Source organism: Fusarium proliferatum, assembly GCF_900067095.1.
Source record: "Fusarium proliferatum ET1 genome assembly, contig: FPRO_scaffold001, whole genome shotgun sequence".
NCBI classification, from domain to species: domain Eukaryota; kingdom Fungi; phylum Ascomycota; class Sordariomycetes; order Hypocreales; family Nectriaceae; genus Fusarium; species Fusarium proliferatum.
The window spans coordinates 4,883,916-4,901,779 of NW_022194790.1; the positions used below are offsets into that span (position 1 = coordinate 4,883,916).

At 49.3% G+C, this 17,864-nt stretch overlaps 2 protein-coding genes across 2 annotated transcripts; one reads left to right on the forward strand and one right to left on the reverse strand.

The window, feature by feature from the left end:
- Positions 1–11,802: 11,802 nt before the first annotated feature.
- On the reverse strand, positions 11,803–12,084 carry FPRO_00497 (uncharacterized protein; the record flags this gene model as incomplete). The annotated part of the gene is made up of 1 exon (XM_031225325.1): positions 11,803–12,084. The coding sequence occupies one exon, from the start codon at positions 12,082–12,084 to the stop codon at positions 11,803–11,805; it is 282 nt and encodes a 93-aa protein (XP_031075973.1).
- Positions 12,085–13,679: 1,595 nt separating this feature from the next.
- Positions 13,680–17,496, forward strand: FPRO_00496 (putative H+-transporting ATPase; the record flags this gene model as incomplete). The annotated part of the gene is made up of 9 exons (XM_031225326.1): positions 13,680–14,072; positions 14,446–14,555; positions 14,622–14,645; positions 14,790–15,151; positions 15,199–15,275; positions 15,455–16,538; positions 16,667–16,685; positions 16,738–17,393; positions 17,450–17,496. 9 exons carry the CDS (start codon positions 13,680–13,682, stop codon positions 17,494–17,496), a joined length of 2,772 nt encoding a protein of 923 aa, XP_031075974.1.
- Positions 17,497–17,864: the final 368 nt, after the last annotated feature.

Consider the following 17,864-nt stretch of genomic DNA (forward strand, 5'->3'; position numbering starts at 1 on the left):
ATTGACGGCTTCATGCAGGCGCATTGACGACCAGATGTGTTTTTGTTTGTTTGATGAGGGCTTTTGGCCCACGTAGCTTTGTTGGCTACAAATGAAAAGTTATGATATTCCACTAGATACTTGTGCCTTGTAAGCTGTGCTTATGAATTCGGTTTTGCCCTGGTAGTCACCGGGCGATTCAGCAGTGTCCCAAAGTTCCAGTCTTGTACGTTTAGGGGCTTACACATCGATGAAGTCCTTTCACATTTGCTCCCTGTCTTGGCGTCCTATGCGTGTCGTTGTATCTGGATACAATATGTCGTTTGCTTGTGTGCTTCTGCACTGGTTGTTTGTTGCCGTTGTTCCCCGTGGTGAAGCTTCCTCCAAAAACATTTCATAGCGAGCGCGACTAGTGGATAATATGAAGATGCTTGGTCTCTGTTTCCTGTTATACAGCAGCATATCTCTTGGCAGTGAAGCTCTTGTGATCATCGATCGATGTTGATGTTTGAAAGGAATTCCTGGGTGGAGACATGTTGTCTTTAGAAATGAAGTCTTCATCATCATCTTTCATTTTAGATATGCTCTCACATGGATGGTCGACATCCCCTGGATGCTTTAGTGTTCTGAAGGGGTCATGTTGTCTCGTTCTTGTCGAGTTACATGATCAGACGGCATCACCGTCTATGTGCAGGGTAGTCAACTCAGAGCTTGACATCGACTGTCATCGTCATGTTTGTACAGACATGTCCTATTTATCTTTCGATCCTGATGAATACGGTCTCCTAGGTTATTTTGTTCTCTTGAATTTGTGTTTATGTTTGTATGAGCAACTTGTGGTTCTGTATGATCGAGTGTTTTCCCTCATCAGATATATCGCCTCACGGCTTCAATCACTCACCCACCTCCAACAAAAAGAAAAAAGCCTCCCCATGCGTTATTGACAACTACTTTGTTTCTCACATTGCGGTTGTACAGTCGAATCGTATTATGACATTCTGACCGCTCACAGTAAGGTCATGCCAAGTCTCAGCAGTGACGACTCGTTTATAGGGGCATTGACGTGCTGTCTATCACTTCGGTTTTTTATTTATTTATTTTGTTACTCGTGTATATATACTTGTCTTTGGTTTTATTCACGTCTTTGTAACTATGAGCTGTGCATGTAACCAAAGGCCTTTATGCCTCCTTGCTGGGTCGCATCGAACCGTTAGACAGAGAAGTGTTTTAAACTTGTTGATATCGATGCCCCGACAATATATACCTGGACAATGCAGCAAGAATACGATTCGTCTTTGTACGAAATGGATCTCTCGGTGTGCTTGCTTAGACTACGTATCTCGGTGATATACCCTTCTACGTAAATACCTTACGTCCTGTAACTTGGTAAGCTTAGTTCCATGGAACGAAGAAAAGTGTCAATCTTTTTAACTTGTACATATCACATGAGAGCTTGGATATGGTCCCTTAGTTCTGTTTTGGTTTAACTTGTTCTTTAAGTAGTTTATATAATTACATGACGCTCGAGACAGCTGTCAGCCTCGTCATGTGAACCTGGGCTCTTATGTCAACACAATGTAGCGCTTTAACTCAACTCCTTGCTTCAACACACTATCCCCTGCACACAATTTATCCCTAACCCCATGATCAGTCAACGAAAGCCAAAGTTATACGTTGCAACAAGTATCACCTCTCCTTGCCCCGGGTCGCTCAATCTCAGCCTGGTACAGGGTAACCACCACCAAACTCACCACTCTCACCAGCATTTCGATCGTCACAGTAATCTTAATTCCCTCCCTGCAACTCCTCACGAGCACGTCAAAGCGATCACGATCGTCTCATCCCTGAAGTACTTACCAACACACTTGCAATGCCAAGACAAGGCAGACTGTGACGATCGAAGCCCTCACCGTCGGTAGTTAAAATAAAGTCGACAGATCGACGGCGCCATCTTTTCAGGCAGCAATGTACTCATTAAAGCCGTTGATTCACATGACTAGCCATTTGTCGATACCGTTTTCAATAGGTAGATTACTGTAACTACTTTTTACTCTTCCTCTGTTGTCAGAAACAAGCTTCGGTTATCACCAAGACCCCCATGGGGCTCGATTGGGGTATAGTGCGAGATTCCCCCCTGACTAGGTTGGATTGATCACCGACGGTCCTTTTAGATATAGACTTTGATATGACAGTTGTTATTTGATGTAGAAGTATTAACTAGGCTGCTGAGTATTCTCTATTGAGACAAGGTACGTCAACTGACTCAGAGCTTGACTGGCTGTGACGTCTCTACCCCTTCAGCCTCGAAATTACGCATTCAGGTGATGCCAGAAAAGATAAACAACCAACATGCTCAGGCAGGGATATCCATCATTATCTGCCGCTACGTAACAACATGGTCTTGACTTAACAAGAGACACATATCGCACTTGTCTCGAAGCCCCAAAATTAGAAATCCCTTGTGCTAAACCCTTTGAGATGCAACTAATTGCTGCGCGGATGGATCCCTTCATCCACAGTTTGGCTCCAGCGCAATATCCGACTGCATACCAATCAATCGATCAATCGATTACAGTAAACACTCCGCGCTGAACTGAAACCATAGTCATATGCCCATCCCACGCCCAAAGCACGCTGTAATCTTACTTCATACCCACTGACCTGCCGCTCAAATCGCGACGACAGAAAAACAAACATCTGCTTCCTGTCAAGTCCGAAATTAACGGAGCCACTCGAGGTCCATCCATCCCTTCATCGTGCATGCATGTCATCCATACCAAGAGAATTCAGAAACTTTCTACCAAGCACACACTTGCATGACCGGAGAAAAAAAAAGAAAAGGTCACAGAGAAACCGAAGCACCTCGGGACTGACCGACTCGAGCCAAGACTGAATAACAGAGGACTCAATTGTAAACATAACCCATCCACTTTGCCTCAATCGTTGCCAAAAATCGGCAAGGGGAGTTCCGTCGTATGTAGCTTCAGAGTGGACTGACGAGAGTCTGGATCTATACTTTCATGCTGTTTTACACGGTCTGGACAATGATGTATTATGCTACATAGGCTCAGCCTGCAAATACGTGCATATATGTCGGCGATCTAGACAAATACTCACGTTACTCTATAAGGCTAGACGAAGACCTTGTCGACATAGCCTCCAACCCAAGTCTTGGTACAATACGCAGGACATATGAAATTATCGTATGGTTTGGTGGCGGTAACAGAAATCGAACATCGAGAACACATGTCTTGGCTCTTGGCTGTCAAGTCTTGGTTCATCTGGCCTAGATCGGGCGTGTGGAAAAGAAAAACACCAGCCAAGAGCCAAGAGCCAAGATTCACATCTGTGGCATCAAAGGTGTTGGCATCGGTAGTCGCCGCCTTGGTATCTTGGATGATCGGCTTGGAAACATAATAGGGCTGGACGACTTGATGCACGTCCTTTGACATACATCGGATTCCGAAATCAAGTCAACGAGGCTATGTTCGTGACCAATTTCAACATTGACAGGATGCGTCAATCATCGAGGCTTGTAGAATTTCATGGACACGCGATTGGTAAGTAAATGTCAATTGCGACTCCTGGCGACACAAAAATGACGACGCTTCTTTGAAACCAGCAGCTGTGTTACTGGGCTTACATAGGCGATGTCACTCCCGATCTGCAAGGCTTATGGATGAGGAGGAAAACGCTTCTGCTCGGAAGCCATAAATACCAGTATACGACAAGGCTTGGTTAAGCAGACATGCAAATTGAGCCATTGTCAGATTGAGCATTCTGCAGCCTCTCATGGATCAGATGTTCTTCAGGCGGTATACTCCATGGGCAAATGAAGGCCGCCCCATCCACCAGTCGTACGGGAGGCTGCAGTAGGAACGTAATACCATGCGGCCTAAAAAGAAAGTCGAGGTGAATATGCTCGTCGCAACGCGCAGCTTTGCGCAACGCACGACCATTTTGGCCATGCCACAACGTTCCTGGTGTAAAGGAAACACTCTCGTTTCAGTCAGCGACTGAGTTGTTCGTCCAACGACCGAGGCCAGTTGTTTCATCAACCGGTCGTTCCTCGCTTCGAGACTCTTGGCATCTCCGGAGAGAAGGAAGTCAATATTGGCCCTGGATCTCTATGCAGCTGCATGAATGTGGGCAGTGGACAAAATACTCTCATGCGCCTCGTCATCCGAGAACATGGCTGACGATAATACTGACCTACACCTCACTTTGAGTCCAGTTGACGTCCGCCAAAGCCGAGCATTGAAGCGAATTGGTCTTGCGGCCAAATTCCGGGGTGTGGCATCCTTTGCGTGTAAGCAATTGATATGGCTCAAAGAGTTGCATGGTTGTCAGCATGTTTGCTTGGCCTTTGACGTACTGGTTCAGCCCCGTGATATTCCCCAAGTCGCGAGTCGTGCCTAGGTAATCCCCAGTTTGGGGACTTGTACTTAATTACAACTTTCATGAGTATTCTGGGGCGGAAACAGTACGTATAGGCCAGGATGCAGACTTCCGCAGCTTCACTATGGAGTACCCGCGCAATATCAACTCTCACGTATGAATCGCTCGAAATTGTATGAGTGAATTAGTTGTTGGGATGAGATGCAGGGTCCTCCGGCAGCCTCAGGTCCGTCCATCCATTATCGAGTCGTATGCTCCAGTTTTTGTTATTGACTAGCCAAAGGTAAGTTTAGCCAGCGAGAGGTGATTCTGCTCCATCAAATCCCACACTAAGGTTTGGAGACTCGTGGAGCCTGGATAAATTCCTTTTTAAGATGGAGATTCTTGATGGCGACGTAAACAAAGTCACCATCGGAAGCTGACCGCTAAGGTGTTGTCCATCGTCGATCACTGATCCTGGTCCTTCTCGTATGTATGCTCTGAATTACCAGGCCCAACACGACGTGAAGGCGTGGCGCGCCACTATCGAGGTCGAGGTCGCGGCAGAGCCTCGCTCCAACCTTTGCACTGCGACTTGTTGTGAGCTGTAAAAGCCGATCGCACCGACAGGGTCACTAGCTTGGATTGGAAACAAGATATAGATTTTATCAACCAGGACCAGCAACATCGAGACTTGTCTCTTGATAAACGCCAATCCTAATCGTGACAAAGGCGGACACACCGTTGTCGAATATCCGACGGGATTGTTTCAGGCATATGTTAAGGTAACATGCGAAAATACTTAACGGTTGAGCTGGTGCTCCAGTGCAATTTCTCCAGACAACCTATAGCATTGACATCATATCCGATTCGCGATTGAACAAATAAATTTGCAATTCCGGGAATGACGGCACGGATAGATAGGATGCCAGATAGATACGGGGGCTGGCGTGGAGACTATCATGGGGAGCTGGAGCAATGAAATGGGTGCAAGAGCCTCATTTACTGGCGGCAGCCAACGGCGAGGCACTTTGGTAGGGACAAGTGACAGTAGGTGGGTTGTCACAAAAGACTACCAGGAACAGACACGTAAAGAAAACAGCAAAAAAAGCCGCGTCTGGGGCCTTTAGCTCAAGGCGCTTAGTGCTTCTCTGAGCTTTCTGTCTGTCTTTGGGAAAGTAATGTCCGACACCTGACAGGGCCTGGACTTTCTGAGCGCTCTACTCGGCTGGTACTCGGTACCTTGAAGACGTGGTACGGCCAGCGGCGGCAAGTTGGCGTGCTGAGTTAGTGGAAGGGAAAAGAAGTGGATATCAGGAACGAGCATCCATCATGGTGGAGCAAAAATGCTAGAGCACCATGCCAGATTTTGCCAAATCAGAGTTATCGGTCCTAAGCCCTAGCTACGTCGCCGCCTCCGGTGAGGCTTTGATAACAGTATGTATCATCACAGGCCAGATGATGTTTGTGAGCCAGAGGCTGTTAACACCGCGGCTTCCGATTTACCCAGAGCTTAGCGACAGAGCCCCGACAATACAGTGTGATTGACAATCCAAGCTGGACTATGCAGTGAAGGATGTGGTTCAGGGCTAGCCAATAGTAAGTTCGACAGCTTGACTGCCGAAGGTCGCGTGCAAACCAAATCGCGTGGATCGGTACAAGCGGGTCTTACATGCGGGCAAGTTATAAATCCCTGCATTTCAATTTGGTAATGGCTATTTGGGGTCGTTGGGGTTAGGATTTGGAGAACAGGCTGAAGATTCTACTTTGACGTCTCCAGATCAAGCCGGCTGTATGTGTGAGACATACAGGTAAATGTGCCATTGTCGCGAGACCGGAGTTTTGACGGTGACAGCACTGCGAGATTTCGAGATTTCTCCGCTCTGGAAATAGAGGCCAGGATCTCGAGTGACGTATGCACATCGTGCCAGATTCACGTATCATTTTTCGTTTTCGGATAACCCATGACTTGTTGATAGACCGCCTCAGCCTCTAAGTAACGTCAGCAGAGGCGACAACAGCATGATGCGTCTTTGGCTTATCATGCTGATCCTCACAAATCTTCTTTCGTGGTTCACAAGACGCAAGTAGCTATGGCGCAAATAGGCACAAGACCATAAAGCCAAGTCAAGTCAAGCCCATGCTTCGACAACCCCTATCAGATGAACCGTCTACCCCAGACTGTGGCGGAAAGCGCATGAATAAGAAAGTCGGGGCGGAGGCCGGTAGGCACAACAACATCCAGGGACTGGGACAGTCAAGCACTGTCAAGGTCGCACTCGACTCCATCAGTGAAGTCCCTTGAATCGAGTGAAGGCTTGGCTGTTCAAGGAAGCTGCTCTTCGCTCTCCGCAATTGTGCACTGTTGCTGTCGCCAAGGAAACTGGGGTGAAGCGGTGTTCTTGATAGTGCGGTCTGGCCTGGGCTGGTCTGCCGTGCGTATGTAGGTGAAGATAAAGATGGAGATGGACAAGCGAAAAAGTGAGGCTGTAGGAAGAAAAGTATCCGGCACCATCATCTCCCGCGGGATGGGAGCATTGGAAGGAGGTGATTGTGTTGGGGTAGATCTCAGGATGTGGAAGGTGTAGCCAATGACTGATGCTGAGACCTTCCAGATTTGACATTAAGCTCATCAATATCCCGCATGCTACGCAGCGAGCGTGCCACTATTGCCATTCCCTAGTCCCAGCTACTGTCCGTCTCACAAGCCCATGCTGAAGTTTTACCCGCAAATGGTTAGGGGAATGATTCAATGACCAGAGTCCACGTTTACTGTTATGCAAGAGTATCAAACAGAATGAGCGATATTACCAGTAAAAGGAGTCTAGGTTGAGTCTATTTGCTTGGACCGTTTCATGGTCTTTGAATTCCCTCATCAGATGAATCGACCAATCACTATGACCAATTGATTGACTCTGTTTCCTAGACAATTTTCAGGGTGCAAGCCCACCATCCTCCTAGTTCGAGCGCCTCCCGGGCGACCCCGGATCCGCCCAAAGCCGGGCAAAGATGGGGAAGATGCACGAATATGCAGTCAAGAAATGCCTCGTTGACTTGGCGTCAGCCGTGAAAGGGGATTGGGTAGAGCTCGATCGAGTGCGACATGGTGAGACGAGAGACTTGTTCGTTTTTCGACATCGCTTTACGCGGACACATCACTCATGAGCCCCGGGTTTTTCTGGAAGAAAATAGGCGCACTCGCTCGTGCGTGTAAGTCGGTAGCTCCACGCTGATAGAGCTGCATAATGCAAATCTCCCACTATAGTTAATTTGGACCCGGCCTTGTCGGCGCTTTAGTGGACTCCAAAGATTGCAAACTGTTTAGTGCTGTTGTTTATCTCCCCGTTTGTAATACCAATGGCCTCTCGCCTGTGATATATTGAAGTTGGACTAAGATGTAGAATAATTACTGTATCAAGTAAATAACACAAGGGGTCGTTGGTGGCGGATATTGTGTAAGGGTGTCTCCGTCGCGGAAACAACAAGGTACCTAGGTATTGGACGGGTGGCCGTGGACACGACGTAACAATAAGTTACACGAGGCTTGTTGAAGTTACGTAGGCGGGCTTAAGCATACCGTTTGGTGTGTAAGACCAACCGCCCGGTAACGTAATGGGAGCGATAGGCGCGGCACACAAAACTTGGACCCTGGATGAGGCAACTTGTAACAGCAAAAGACGCGGAATGGAACCTCGACGTGGAATCTCCAAGAGTCAGGAACAACAGCGGAGCGCGGAAACCGGTGCGGTGAACGACTCGCTGAGGATCGGGGTCAGACCCGCTACATCGAGCGAGCGACTCAGGCACTCTCGTTCTCAGCTTCAGAAGTTCGTGACCAAAAAGGACTTACCGTGCCCCGTCTTCGGCATTCGACGACCCATTTAGGGTTGACCGAGAAGAAAATATCTTGTACACCGCGAATTGCCCGTGGGGTCTCCATCTATTGCCCACTGACACACCGAGGCATCGGCGCCGAAGTCCAGCCACCGGAGGTCGCGGGTAAAAAAGCGCCGACCAAATCCTGTTCGGTTTTGCCTACCTTATCGACAGCCAACTGCTCTAGCCAAAAACCCGCGGAAGAAAGCGACCACGTCCCCCAGTTTAAACATGGAGGTACCCCCACATGAAATCCGATGCGAAGTGGATGTGGATATGACAAGGTAGAAAAACAAAAACCGCGAAAGGGCGAGGCCGACTGGACCGGAACTGTGAGCTGGGTTAGGTAGGCAAATCGGAGAAACAGTCGCCGCCATTGGTCATAGGCTGTCTCACCTTCTTTTGAACTCAGTCATTCCAATGACGTAGAGACTCAGTGGACTGCTGCTTTTGGCGATGGATGGGATTCTGGGGCACTGACCTTTACAGGCTTGAGCCATGAGCAAGGGTATGGGGTGCCCTGGAGCTGACGGGGTTCGTTTGTGCAAGCTCAATAGAGACAAGGAGAACACGGGCCTGGAATCGACTTGGCTGCTTGGCGAGAGGCGACAAGAGTTCTTCGTGATGACTGACAGCGGTGGCCAAGTCCAGAAGGAGGAAGGGCACTGGATAAATGGTTGGAGGTCACTGTGGAAAGGCCGGCTTCTAGAAAAATTCCAATATGCGCGGCTTTTGGCCAGTGCAGCTGGGTCCATAAGTTATGCACACCTGCATGAGCGGCTTCAACAGCTGTGATGATCCCAAATAATACCTCACATGAGGGAAGTTGACAGAAACAACAGGGGCCAGTCCCGCTCTAACCGAGCTCGCTAGCATCGTGGTATTTGTGTCAAGCATCTCTGATGCTCGCTCTTTTTGTACGCTAAAACTGAGCGAGGCTCGGTCCCGTCGTCGTTGGGACAGGGCTTGCTCTGGTGGTGAATATGGCTAGCCTGCCGTTTTGGATGGAGATCCATTCAATAGCTGATGAAGGAAGTTCAGCGGTTCAATCAAGTCTTCTCCAATAACCCTCGCCCGCGTTAACCCGCCGCAGGTTGGATCCAAGACGCTAATAGCGGCGCCTCATCTCATGCGTGGAAGATGGACGTGTAAAGTGAATCTCCTCGGTGTCCTTCTTTAGACGAACACGGAGAAGACCAGAGGCAGGCCTAGGGCAGCCAAGCCGATCCAGCCCAGGCGAGGCCCTGCAGAGGCTCGCCCATGTCGTTTCGTGAACGAGGCCGTATCTCGCACCGTACCCATCACCGTCGAGCTGCCAAGGCTGGCACAGGCTCAACAGCTGCCGATAAGGCGATTGGACATGGCAGCCACACAACGGTGACAATTGGCGCCTGGTGAGCGAGCAGTGGATGGGGCGCTCATGTGTACCCTTATTCTTGAACCTGGACCTGTTCCATCATAACAGGCCATCGTTTCTCAAAGTCATGACTACTTAGTAAAAGGTGAGGCGCACCGTAGCAAAGCTTGTCACGATACGTCTGATTACTTGTCATAAAATGACGACTATCATGACCACCCATCGAAACACGGCGATCCCGTTTCGGTCCTGCCTGAGACCCCTACGTTCAATTAACCTCATGCATTCTCGTGTCCGGGTCAAACAAGACTTGGAACAACGACTGATAGGCTGGCCGAATAAGAATTTTGCAGAGGGAATCTAGACTAAGAAGATGCAGAGTAACCGACCAGCATAGTCGTCATCGGACGGGATCTGTGAAGCTATCCCATCTCAGATTGTCAGACCAGTTCCCAGTCAGGTCAGTCCCGAGGTAGATCGCGTGGGGCCAGTCTCAAATATGCTGCAATTAGAGTAGCGGATCGATCAATGTATGCACTTTAGTGTGCGTTTGCTGCGTAAACTGGATGGCTTTTAATGTCAACTCTTGAACACGACTTGTTTTTTACGTCTACCAGCTTCAAGGTGGAAATTAGGAAATTGAACGACACGCTTTGCGCGCAAATAACACCATCCCCATAGGAAGGCGCATTATTTGCACAAGATGGGATAAGGTATGAAGATCTATGCAATGCTATTATACATGCGCGATGTGTCAATGGCTGCGTTACGATTGTGAAATCATCACTGAGTCATTGCAATTGCACAACATTGCACATCAGGACCATGGCTCCCGTTGCGTTCCAGGGGCCATGAGGGTGACATTTCTCGTTGATACATACTGTACTCCGTAATAAGGGTCTCGATTAGCAGCTCAAGGCGAAGCAAGGCTGATGGATTGACATAAACGGCAACCCGTTCTCTCCGTTCCTCATGAAGCGGAGCCTATCATGACTTCTCCTGTCTTCTCCAGTGTCTCGAGTCGCGATTTCGCTGACCGCCGGGGATGGGCAAGTCAGTGTCGTCATTATTCTTGACAGGCAGCGATACGCAGCGGGAAAAATGAAAAAAAGAGCACATGGGCATGGGGGAGGGGGGTCCTCCCATGGAGGAAAATCCCTCAGCGGAAACGGGGAGCTTGACGCCAGGTACAAGCTCGGCCAGCAATGACATACAGGAGAGGTACCGGGGCCCCAGTATGGAGAGCGCGCTACAGAACACCAGAGGGCTTTGTATTCAGTAGGTCCAGACGCTGGCAGGCAGACATTTACAGTTGTACATGGCTTGATGCTATCTTGAGGCAAAATCTAGCATTAGTGAGGCAATACGTCGATACAATCGAGGACCGGGCTTTAAGCCATCCCACATGTACAACGGAGCTCTCGAAGGATGGAAGCCAACGGGATCCGGAAGATGCACAGTGTCTTACTGTATCTCGAGCCAAAAGTCCATGGGAGTTGTATGGCCGTGGAGATGCTTTGGTGATAGTTCGGAGAGTATTACAGTAGGTACGTAGGCAGATACAAACAGGGCGATAAGCAAGCTTGGATACGAAAGTAAGATTACTTGCTCAGCTGTGGGTTTTGTGAGTGTCTTGTTTTTCGTAAAGCTAAATCGGTAAAACTATACTTGCGCGCTATCACAGCGTGTACAATCCCGCGGACATTCCCCCAACCCATGTAAAATAAACCCAACCCAGACAGGCAGGCGGGCAGGCTATTGTTTTGATTTGTTTGTATTGAACCTCTTCACAACTCATCGCTTTGTCAAGATCGAGGCGAATCACTCTCATTGTGACATGGATGGTGAATGACTGATTGTTAGTGCCATCATATTGGGGTCGTCATTGTCGTTGTCATTGTCACGCTCATTCAGTCAGTCATCCATTGTAAGCCATCAATCAGCTATCAGCCACGGGCAGTTAGACATATGAGACGTCCAATAGCTATCGCTTATCAGATACGTGCTCTCAATTGAGTTTTGTTTTGTCTCTTGTTTACGCTGAGCACTCTCCCTCCCCCTTGTGCTTTATCGGCAGGGCAATCTGATAGCATGAGTCTCAATCTGAGTCTAGTCTTGCTGCATATGAAATGTGAACTGGTCTTTAGTCCCTCTCAATCTCTTTTTTTCCCACTGCGTTTGCTGTGCTTTCTCCTTTGCACCCACTGCTGAGATTACCGTCTTGTTTCCATTCCCCACGCTGGGCGCCGCCACACACTGTGCTCTGCACCTGCATAGAAGGCAGAACCTGGCTGGGCCGAGGACCAGAGGCTGCCTTGAGTGGATAAGGGTAAGGGCGATTTAAATGGGGAATCATAAAATGGGCCGTGTAAGTCTGCAAGCTGCAGCGACCGACGTTTCATAGAGTTACACCCTAGCACGGGCTTGATTAGCTCAATTGACACGCCCTGTAGAAAACAAAAAAAAGTTGCAGGCATAGCTCCAGGGAAAAACATTCTGGTTAGAGGTGAGAGAACCCAGCTCCTAGCAAGAGAGCAGTAAGGAAAAGTGAGCCAGCCAACGCTACCGGGTACGGCAAGGGCAGCTCCTACACTGGCGTGCTGGCTAACACAGTCTGTCTCTAGTTTCCAGGTGGATGTTGATGCTACTGCGCTGTTTACTGCATTAGAATGAGATTGACTGAGATGGGGGTTTGTTGATCTCAAATGTTGTTGTCTGGTGGTTGTTATAGCTACCTGATCTGATTGACTTTCTTGCTATCATCTCATACTTTCTGTTGAATGAATGTTTAATGCGCTTCAGCACGGAATAAAACTTACAGTTAATACGCGCATAATTATTTTAAAAGAAATTTGCATAGCACTACATCATCAAGCTTTAGAGTACGAATTCAAAGCAAGCACATCGCACTTTACTTTCCCCAGGCCAATGACACGAGAAGGCTAGGGTAAGTGAGGGTGTAGCTAAACCGCAAGAGGGTGTGATGAAGTTTCTTTCCTCCGTGACCATGGATGTGATTGTGTCTCTACGTAGCTACTAAGATGTCGTTCGCTAATCCCGACTCGTGCGGGCTTTAACGGCAACGGAAGCAAAAGGAAGGGAAAAAGCTGAGCGAATATGGAAGAATGGCAATGGCAATGGACTAGAGTCTGATTATGGTCTGCATAATGGCGGCAGAAGTAGAGCAATTGATGAGTGAATGGTCAATCCAATTGAAATGGATGGATTGGACTGGGTCGGCAGGGCCGTGAGAGGTCGGATCAATTCGTACAGTAGAGGAAAGAGAGGCTCCTTGTTGCTAGCTCGTACCTCGAAGAGCTTCCGGTCGTACCTGGAGACGGCATGGAGCACATAACCTGGGGCATATTGGGATTCGCGAGAGACCATGCCAGGAACCTGCGCGAGACTCGTGGGAACTGACTGATGGGGCTCCATCCTAATCCACCCGTCCCGGCTTGGGAAGAGGAAGAGACCCATAGAATTCTTTTGTGCTGTGGAGCCCTGCGTCGCCGTAGGACCCGTTTGATGAGACCCCGGTCATCTGTGTTCTTCTTTTCTGTCTTGTCTACTTGTGATGGGGGGGCCACAGAAAGTCTGTGAGCAGCGAGTAAGATGGCGACATGCATCAAGTGAGAGACAATCAGTCTTGGAGAAATATGCAGGCATTGAGGTGTGGTACCCACTTCAAGACCGGGTCTCCATCATTTTGATCAGGGCCGAAAGTCTGTGGGCAGGGGCCATGCAGAGCATGCACGAGCGTGGGCCGGCAAGCTCGCCGGGAAAGAACCTAGCCCAAGCTTTCTCACGCATCTCACTTCGCAATTCAAAAAGAAGCTCTCGCCCGACTCAAACTTTCTCTTTTTTTCCTCTCCTCTTCACCCACGAATGCTTCATTCATAAGCGACCCTAACTTCGTGCGGTGCTTAGACACTTTCTTCCCCTTTTCCTCTCCACTCTACCTTGTTCCTCTGTTTCTCTCACAACAACAGAAGCGGCATCAACCTATTATTTCACTATATCTGCTGCCAACCTACAGCCGCACTCTACACAACCTAAGAATCGACATTCTCTTTTCCCATCATCTCCAACGATGGCTGAAGAGAAGGCGGCCGGCGCTCCTGCGCTGGACACCAACATCGAGACTGGCGGCTTCGACGAGAAGCGAGGACAAGCTGCTCCCCCCACCCACGCCCCCAAGGCTCCTGTCGCCGAAGATGAGGAGCCCGACGAGGACATGGACGCCCTGATCGAGGATCTCGAGTCCGAAGATGGCCACGCCTTCGACGATGAAGAAGAGACTCAGCCCGGAGGTGGCCGTGTTGTTCCTGAAGATCAGCTCCAAACCGACTCCCGAGTCGGTTTGACCGAGGCCGAAGTCCTCAACCGACGACGCAAATGGGGTCTCAACCAGATGAAAGAAGAGCGTGAGAACATGATTCTCAAGTTCCTGATGTTCTTTGTCGGCCCAATTCAGTTCGTGATGGTTCGTAAACCGTACCCTGAGCATTTCCCGTCTTTTCCCAGTCTTTCTATCGTTTCCCGCTCTCTACCTGCTTTTCCTCCAGGTTTCTCCACTTTTCGTCCTCAATTGCACTCGCCTGATTCCCCTGCGCACTTTGAACCAACTTTGAGCAAAATTCGACACTCGTAGCACGTTCTACGTCGTTTTTCCTGAGAGTTGTTCGGTGAAGCCGGTCGCGACACTAGCGATGGTGTTGTGTCTAGCTGAGCTTAGTGTGGTGGTCACTGCGCGGTATTTCCTAGTTAGGAAATACCTAGTTCCACCAACGAAAATTGGCCATAACTCCAACATTTCTCAACCAAAATTCACGATTTCTTTTGCTAACGACTTGTAGGAAGCTGCTGCTGTTCTCGCTGCTGGTTTGGAGGATTGGATTGACTTTGGCGTCATCTGCGCGCTGCTCCTGCTCAACGCCTGTGTCGGTTTCATTCAAGAGTTCCAGGCGTAAGTTTTGCAATCTAGTTCCTATTCCAAGGGTTCCTTTAGAACGTAACTAACACACGATTATAGAGGCTCGATCGTTGAAGAACTAAAGTTTGTTACCCTTCCCAAGCCCGGAGATCGTATGAATCTCTAGACCAGCTCTTTCCTGGCCCTGCTTCTCGAGCCTCACAAGAGCCTCGAGAAGCAATACGCCGAATGCTTATCGTAGAGCACCAGAATCTGACTGTTTAACAGGAAAACACTTGCTCTCAAGGCTGTCGTCCTCCGTGACGGTACTCTCAAGGAAGTTGAGGCCCCCGAGGTCGTGCCCGGTGATATTCTCCAGGTTGAAGAGGGAACCATCATCCCTGCTGATGGTCGTTTCGTTACCGAGGGCTGCTTCGTCCAGGTTGATCAGTCTGCCATTACTGGCGAGTCTCTCGCTGTCGACAAGCACGCTGGTGATAACTGCTATGCTTCCTCCGCTGTCAAGCGAGGTGAGGCTTTCGTCATCGTTACCGCCACTGGTGACAACACCTTCGTCGGTCGAGCTGCTGCCCTTGTCTCCCAGTCCGCTGGAGGAACTGGTCACTTTACAGAGGTTCTCAACGGCATTGGTAAGTCAAATAGTACCCTTCGGAGAAGTATGCTAATTCCCCACAAGGAACAATTCTTCTCGTTCTTGTCGTCGCCACACTGCTTGTTGTATGGGTGTCTTCCTTTTATCGATCAAATGGAATTGTAAGTCTTTATACATGGCGCTTGAACAGGCCGCTTAGCACTTCACGATGCAATCCCTTGGGTTCAAGCCCAAGGGCCATTTGCTCACCGTCGACCTCCCAAATAACACAGGGTCGAGGCAAAAGCGGCCTAGTTCTTCACTGGATCCCTTTTAAACTATTTTTTACTAACTGAAACAGGTTGACATCTTACGTTTCACCTTGGCCATCACCATCGTCGGTGTGCCTGTCGGTCTTCCTGCTGTTGTTACAACCACCATGGCTGTCGGAGCTGCCTACCTCGCCAAGAAGCAGGCCATTGTCCAGAAGCTGTCCGCCATTGAGTCTCTGGCCGGTGTCGAGATTCTCTGCTCTGACAAGACTGGTACCCTGACCAAGAACAAGCTCTCTCTCGCTGAGCCCTTCTGTGTTGCTGGCGTTGAGCCCGATGATCTCATGCTTACTGCTTGTTTGGCCGCTTCCCGCAAGAAGAAGGGTATTGACGCTATTGACAAGGCTTTCCTCAAGGCTCTCAAGTACTACCCCCGTGCCAAGAGCGTTCTGTCCAAGTACAAGGTTCTTGACTTCCATCCCTTTGATCCCGTCTCCAAGAAGGTTCAGGCTGTTGTTGAGTCTCCTCAGGGCGAGCGCATCATCTGTGTCAAGGGAGCCCCTCTCTTTGTCCTCAAGACTGTCGAAGAGGACCACCCTATCCCTGAGGAAATTGATGCTGCATACAAGAACACTGTTGCCGAATTCGCTACCCGTGGTTTCCGATCTCTCGGTGTTGCTCGCAAGCGAGGTGAGGGTGCTTGGGAGATTCTCGGAATTATGCCTTGCTCTGACCCTCCCCGTCACGATACTGCCCGCACCATCAACGAGGCCAAGCGCCTCGGTCTCTCAATCAAGATGCTTACTGGTGATGCCGTCGGTATTGCTCGTGAGACTTCTCGTCAGCTCGGTCTCGGTACCAACGTTTACAACGCTGAGCGTCTTGGCCTTGGCGGTGGTGGTGACATGCCTGGTTCTGAGGTCTATGATTTCGTCGAGGCTGCCGATGGTTTCGCTGAGGTTTTCCCCCAACACAAGTACAACGTTGTCGAGATCCTCCAGCAGCGTGGTTACCTTGTTGCCATGACTGGTGATGGTGTCAACGATGCTCCCTCTCTGAAGAAGGCTGATACCGGTATTGCTGTTGAGGGTGCTTCCGATGCTGCCCGCTCTGCTTCCGACATTGTTTTCCTTGCTCCCGGTCTTGGTGCTATCATTGATGCTTTGAAAACTTGTAAGTTTCCATTCTGCTGCCCTGTGTCGTTGTTTGAGGCTCTTTCGCTCCTCTTTTTTCGCGATGACCTCTACCACGACACAAAGGCCACCCCTTTTATGATAAGACCCATGCTAACAGCCCTCTAGCACGCCAAATTTTCCATCGGTCGGTATTGTGTTATTCCTTATGTCCAAGAGTCTCTGCTGATCGTTTTTAGTATGTACGCCTACGTTGTTTACCGTATTGCGCTGTCTCTCCACATGGAGATCTTCCTTGGTCTCTGGATCGCCATCCTCAACAAGAGCTTGAACATTGAGCTTGTCGTTTTCATTGCTATCTTCGCCGATATTGCTACTCTTGCCATTGCTTACGACAACGCTCCCTTCTCCCAGACACCCGTCAAGTGGAACCTCCCTAAGCTCTGGGGTATGTCCGTCCTTCTCGGTGTTGTCCTGGCTGTTGGTACCTGGATTGCTCTTACTACCATGTACGCCAACTCTGAGGATGGTGGTATCGTCCAGAACTTCGGTAAGATCGACGAGGTTCTCTTCCTTGAGATCTCTCTCACTGAGAACTGGCTCATCTTCATCACCCGTGCCAACGGCCCCTTCTGGTCTTCCATCCCCTCTTGGCAGCTGTCTGGTGCCATTCTGATCGTCGATATCCTTGCCACCCTCTTCTGTATCTTCGGTTGGTTCGTTGGTGGTCAGACCAGCATCGTCGCCGTCGTCCGTATCTGGATTTTCTCTTTCGGTGTCTTCTGTGTCATGGGTGGTCTCTACTACTTCATGCAGGGCAGCACTGGATTTGACAACCTGATGCACGGCAAGTCCCCTAAGCAGAACCAGAAGCAGCGATCCCTTGAGGATTTCGGTAAGTTCCTAGCCATTGCCTTGACGTTGACCTTCAGTTCACTAACTCCATCACAGTTGTCTCTCTTCAGCGTGTCTCGACCCAGCACGAGAAGTCTCAGTAAACTAGATGGTATATACCCGGACCACCATCGCCCGGACTTTTCACTTTCGCTCTGTCCAAATTTGAACTGTATTACTCGCACCCGAGTATTAAGACTCCTGGAGTGGTTGAGGAAACTTTCATACCCCTAGAGAACGTCTACTAGACACCTAATAATACAAGTAAAATAAATAATTCGTCCTCTAAAACCTGAGTGATCCTTGTCTCAAATCTGTGTCCATCTGGTTTTGCTTTCTCTGCGCCTATTTGATGGTTGCTATTGTCCTCAATTCGGTAGTTTTGCTGATTTAGTGGTTACCATTAATTCCTCAACTTATAGTTGTGTTCATCTTCCTCAACTGCAGCATGGCCTTTCACTGGTCAGCCCAC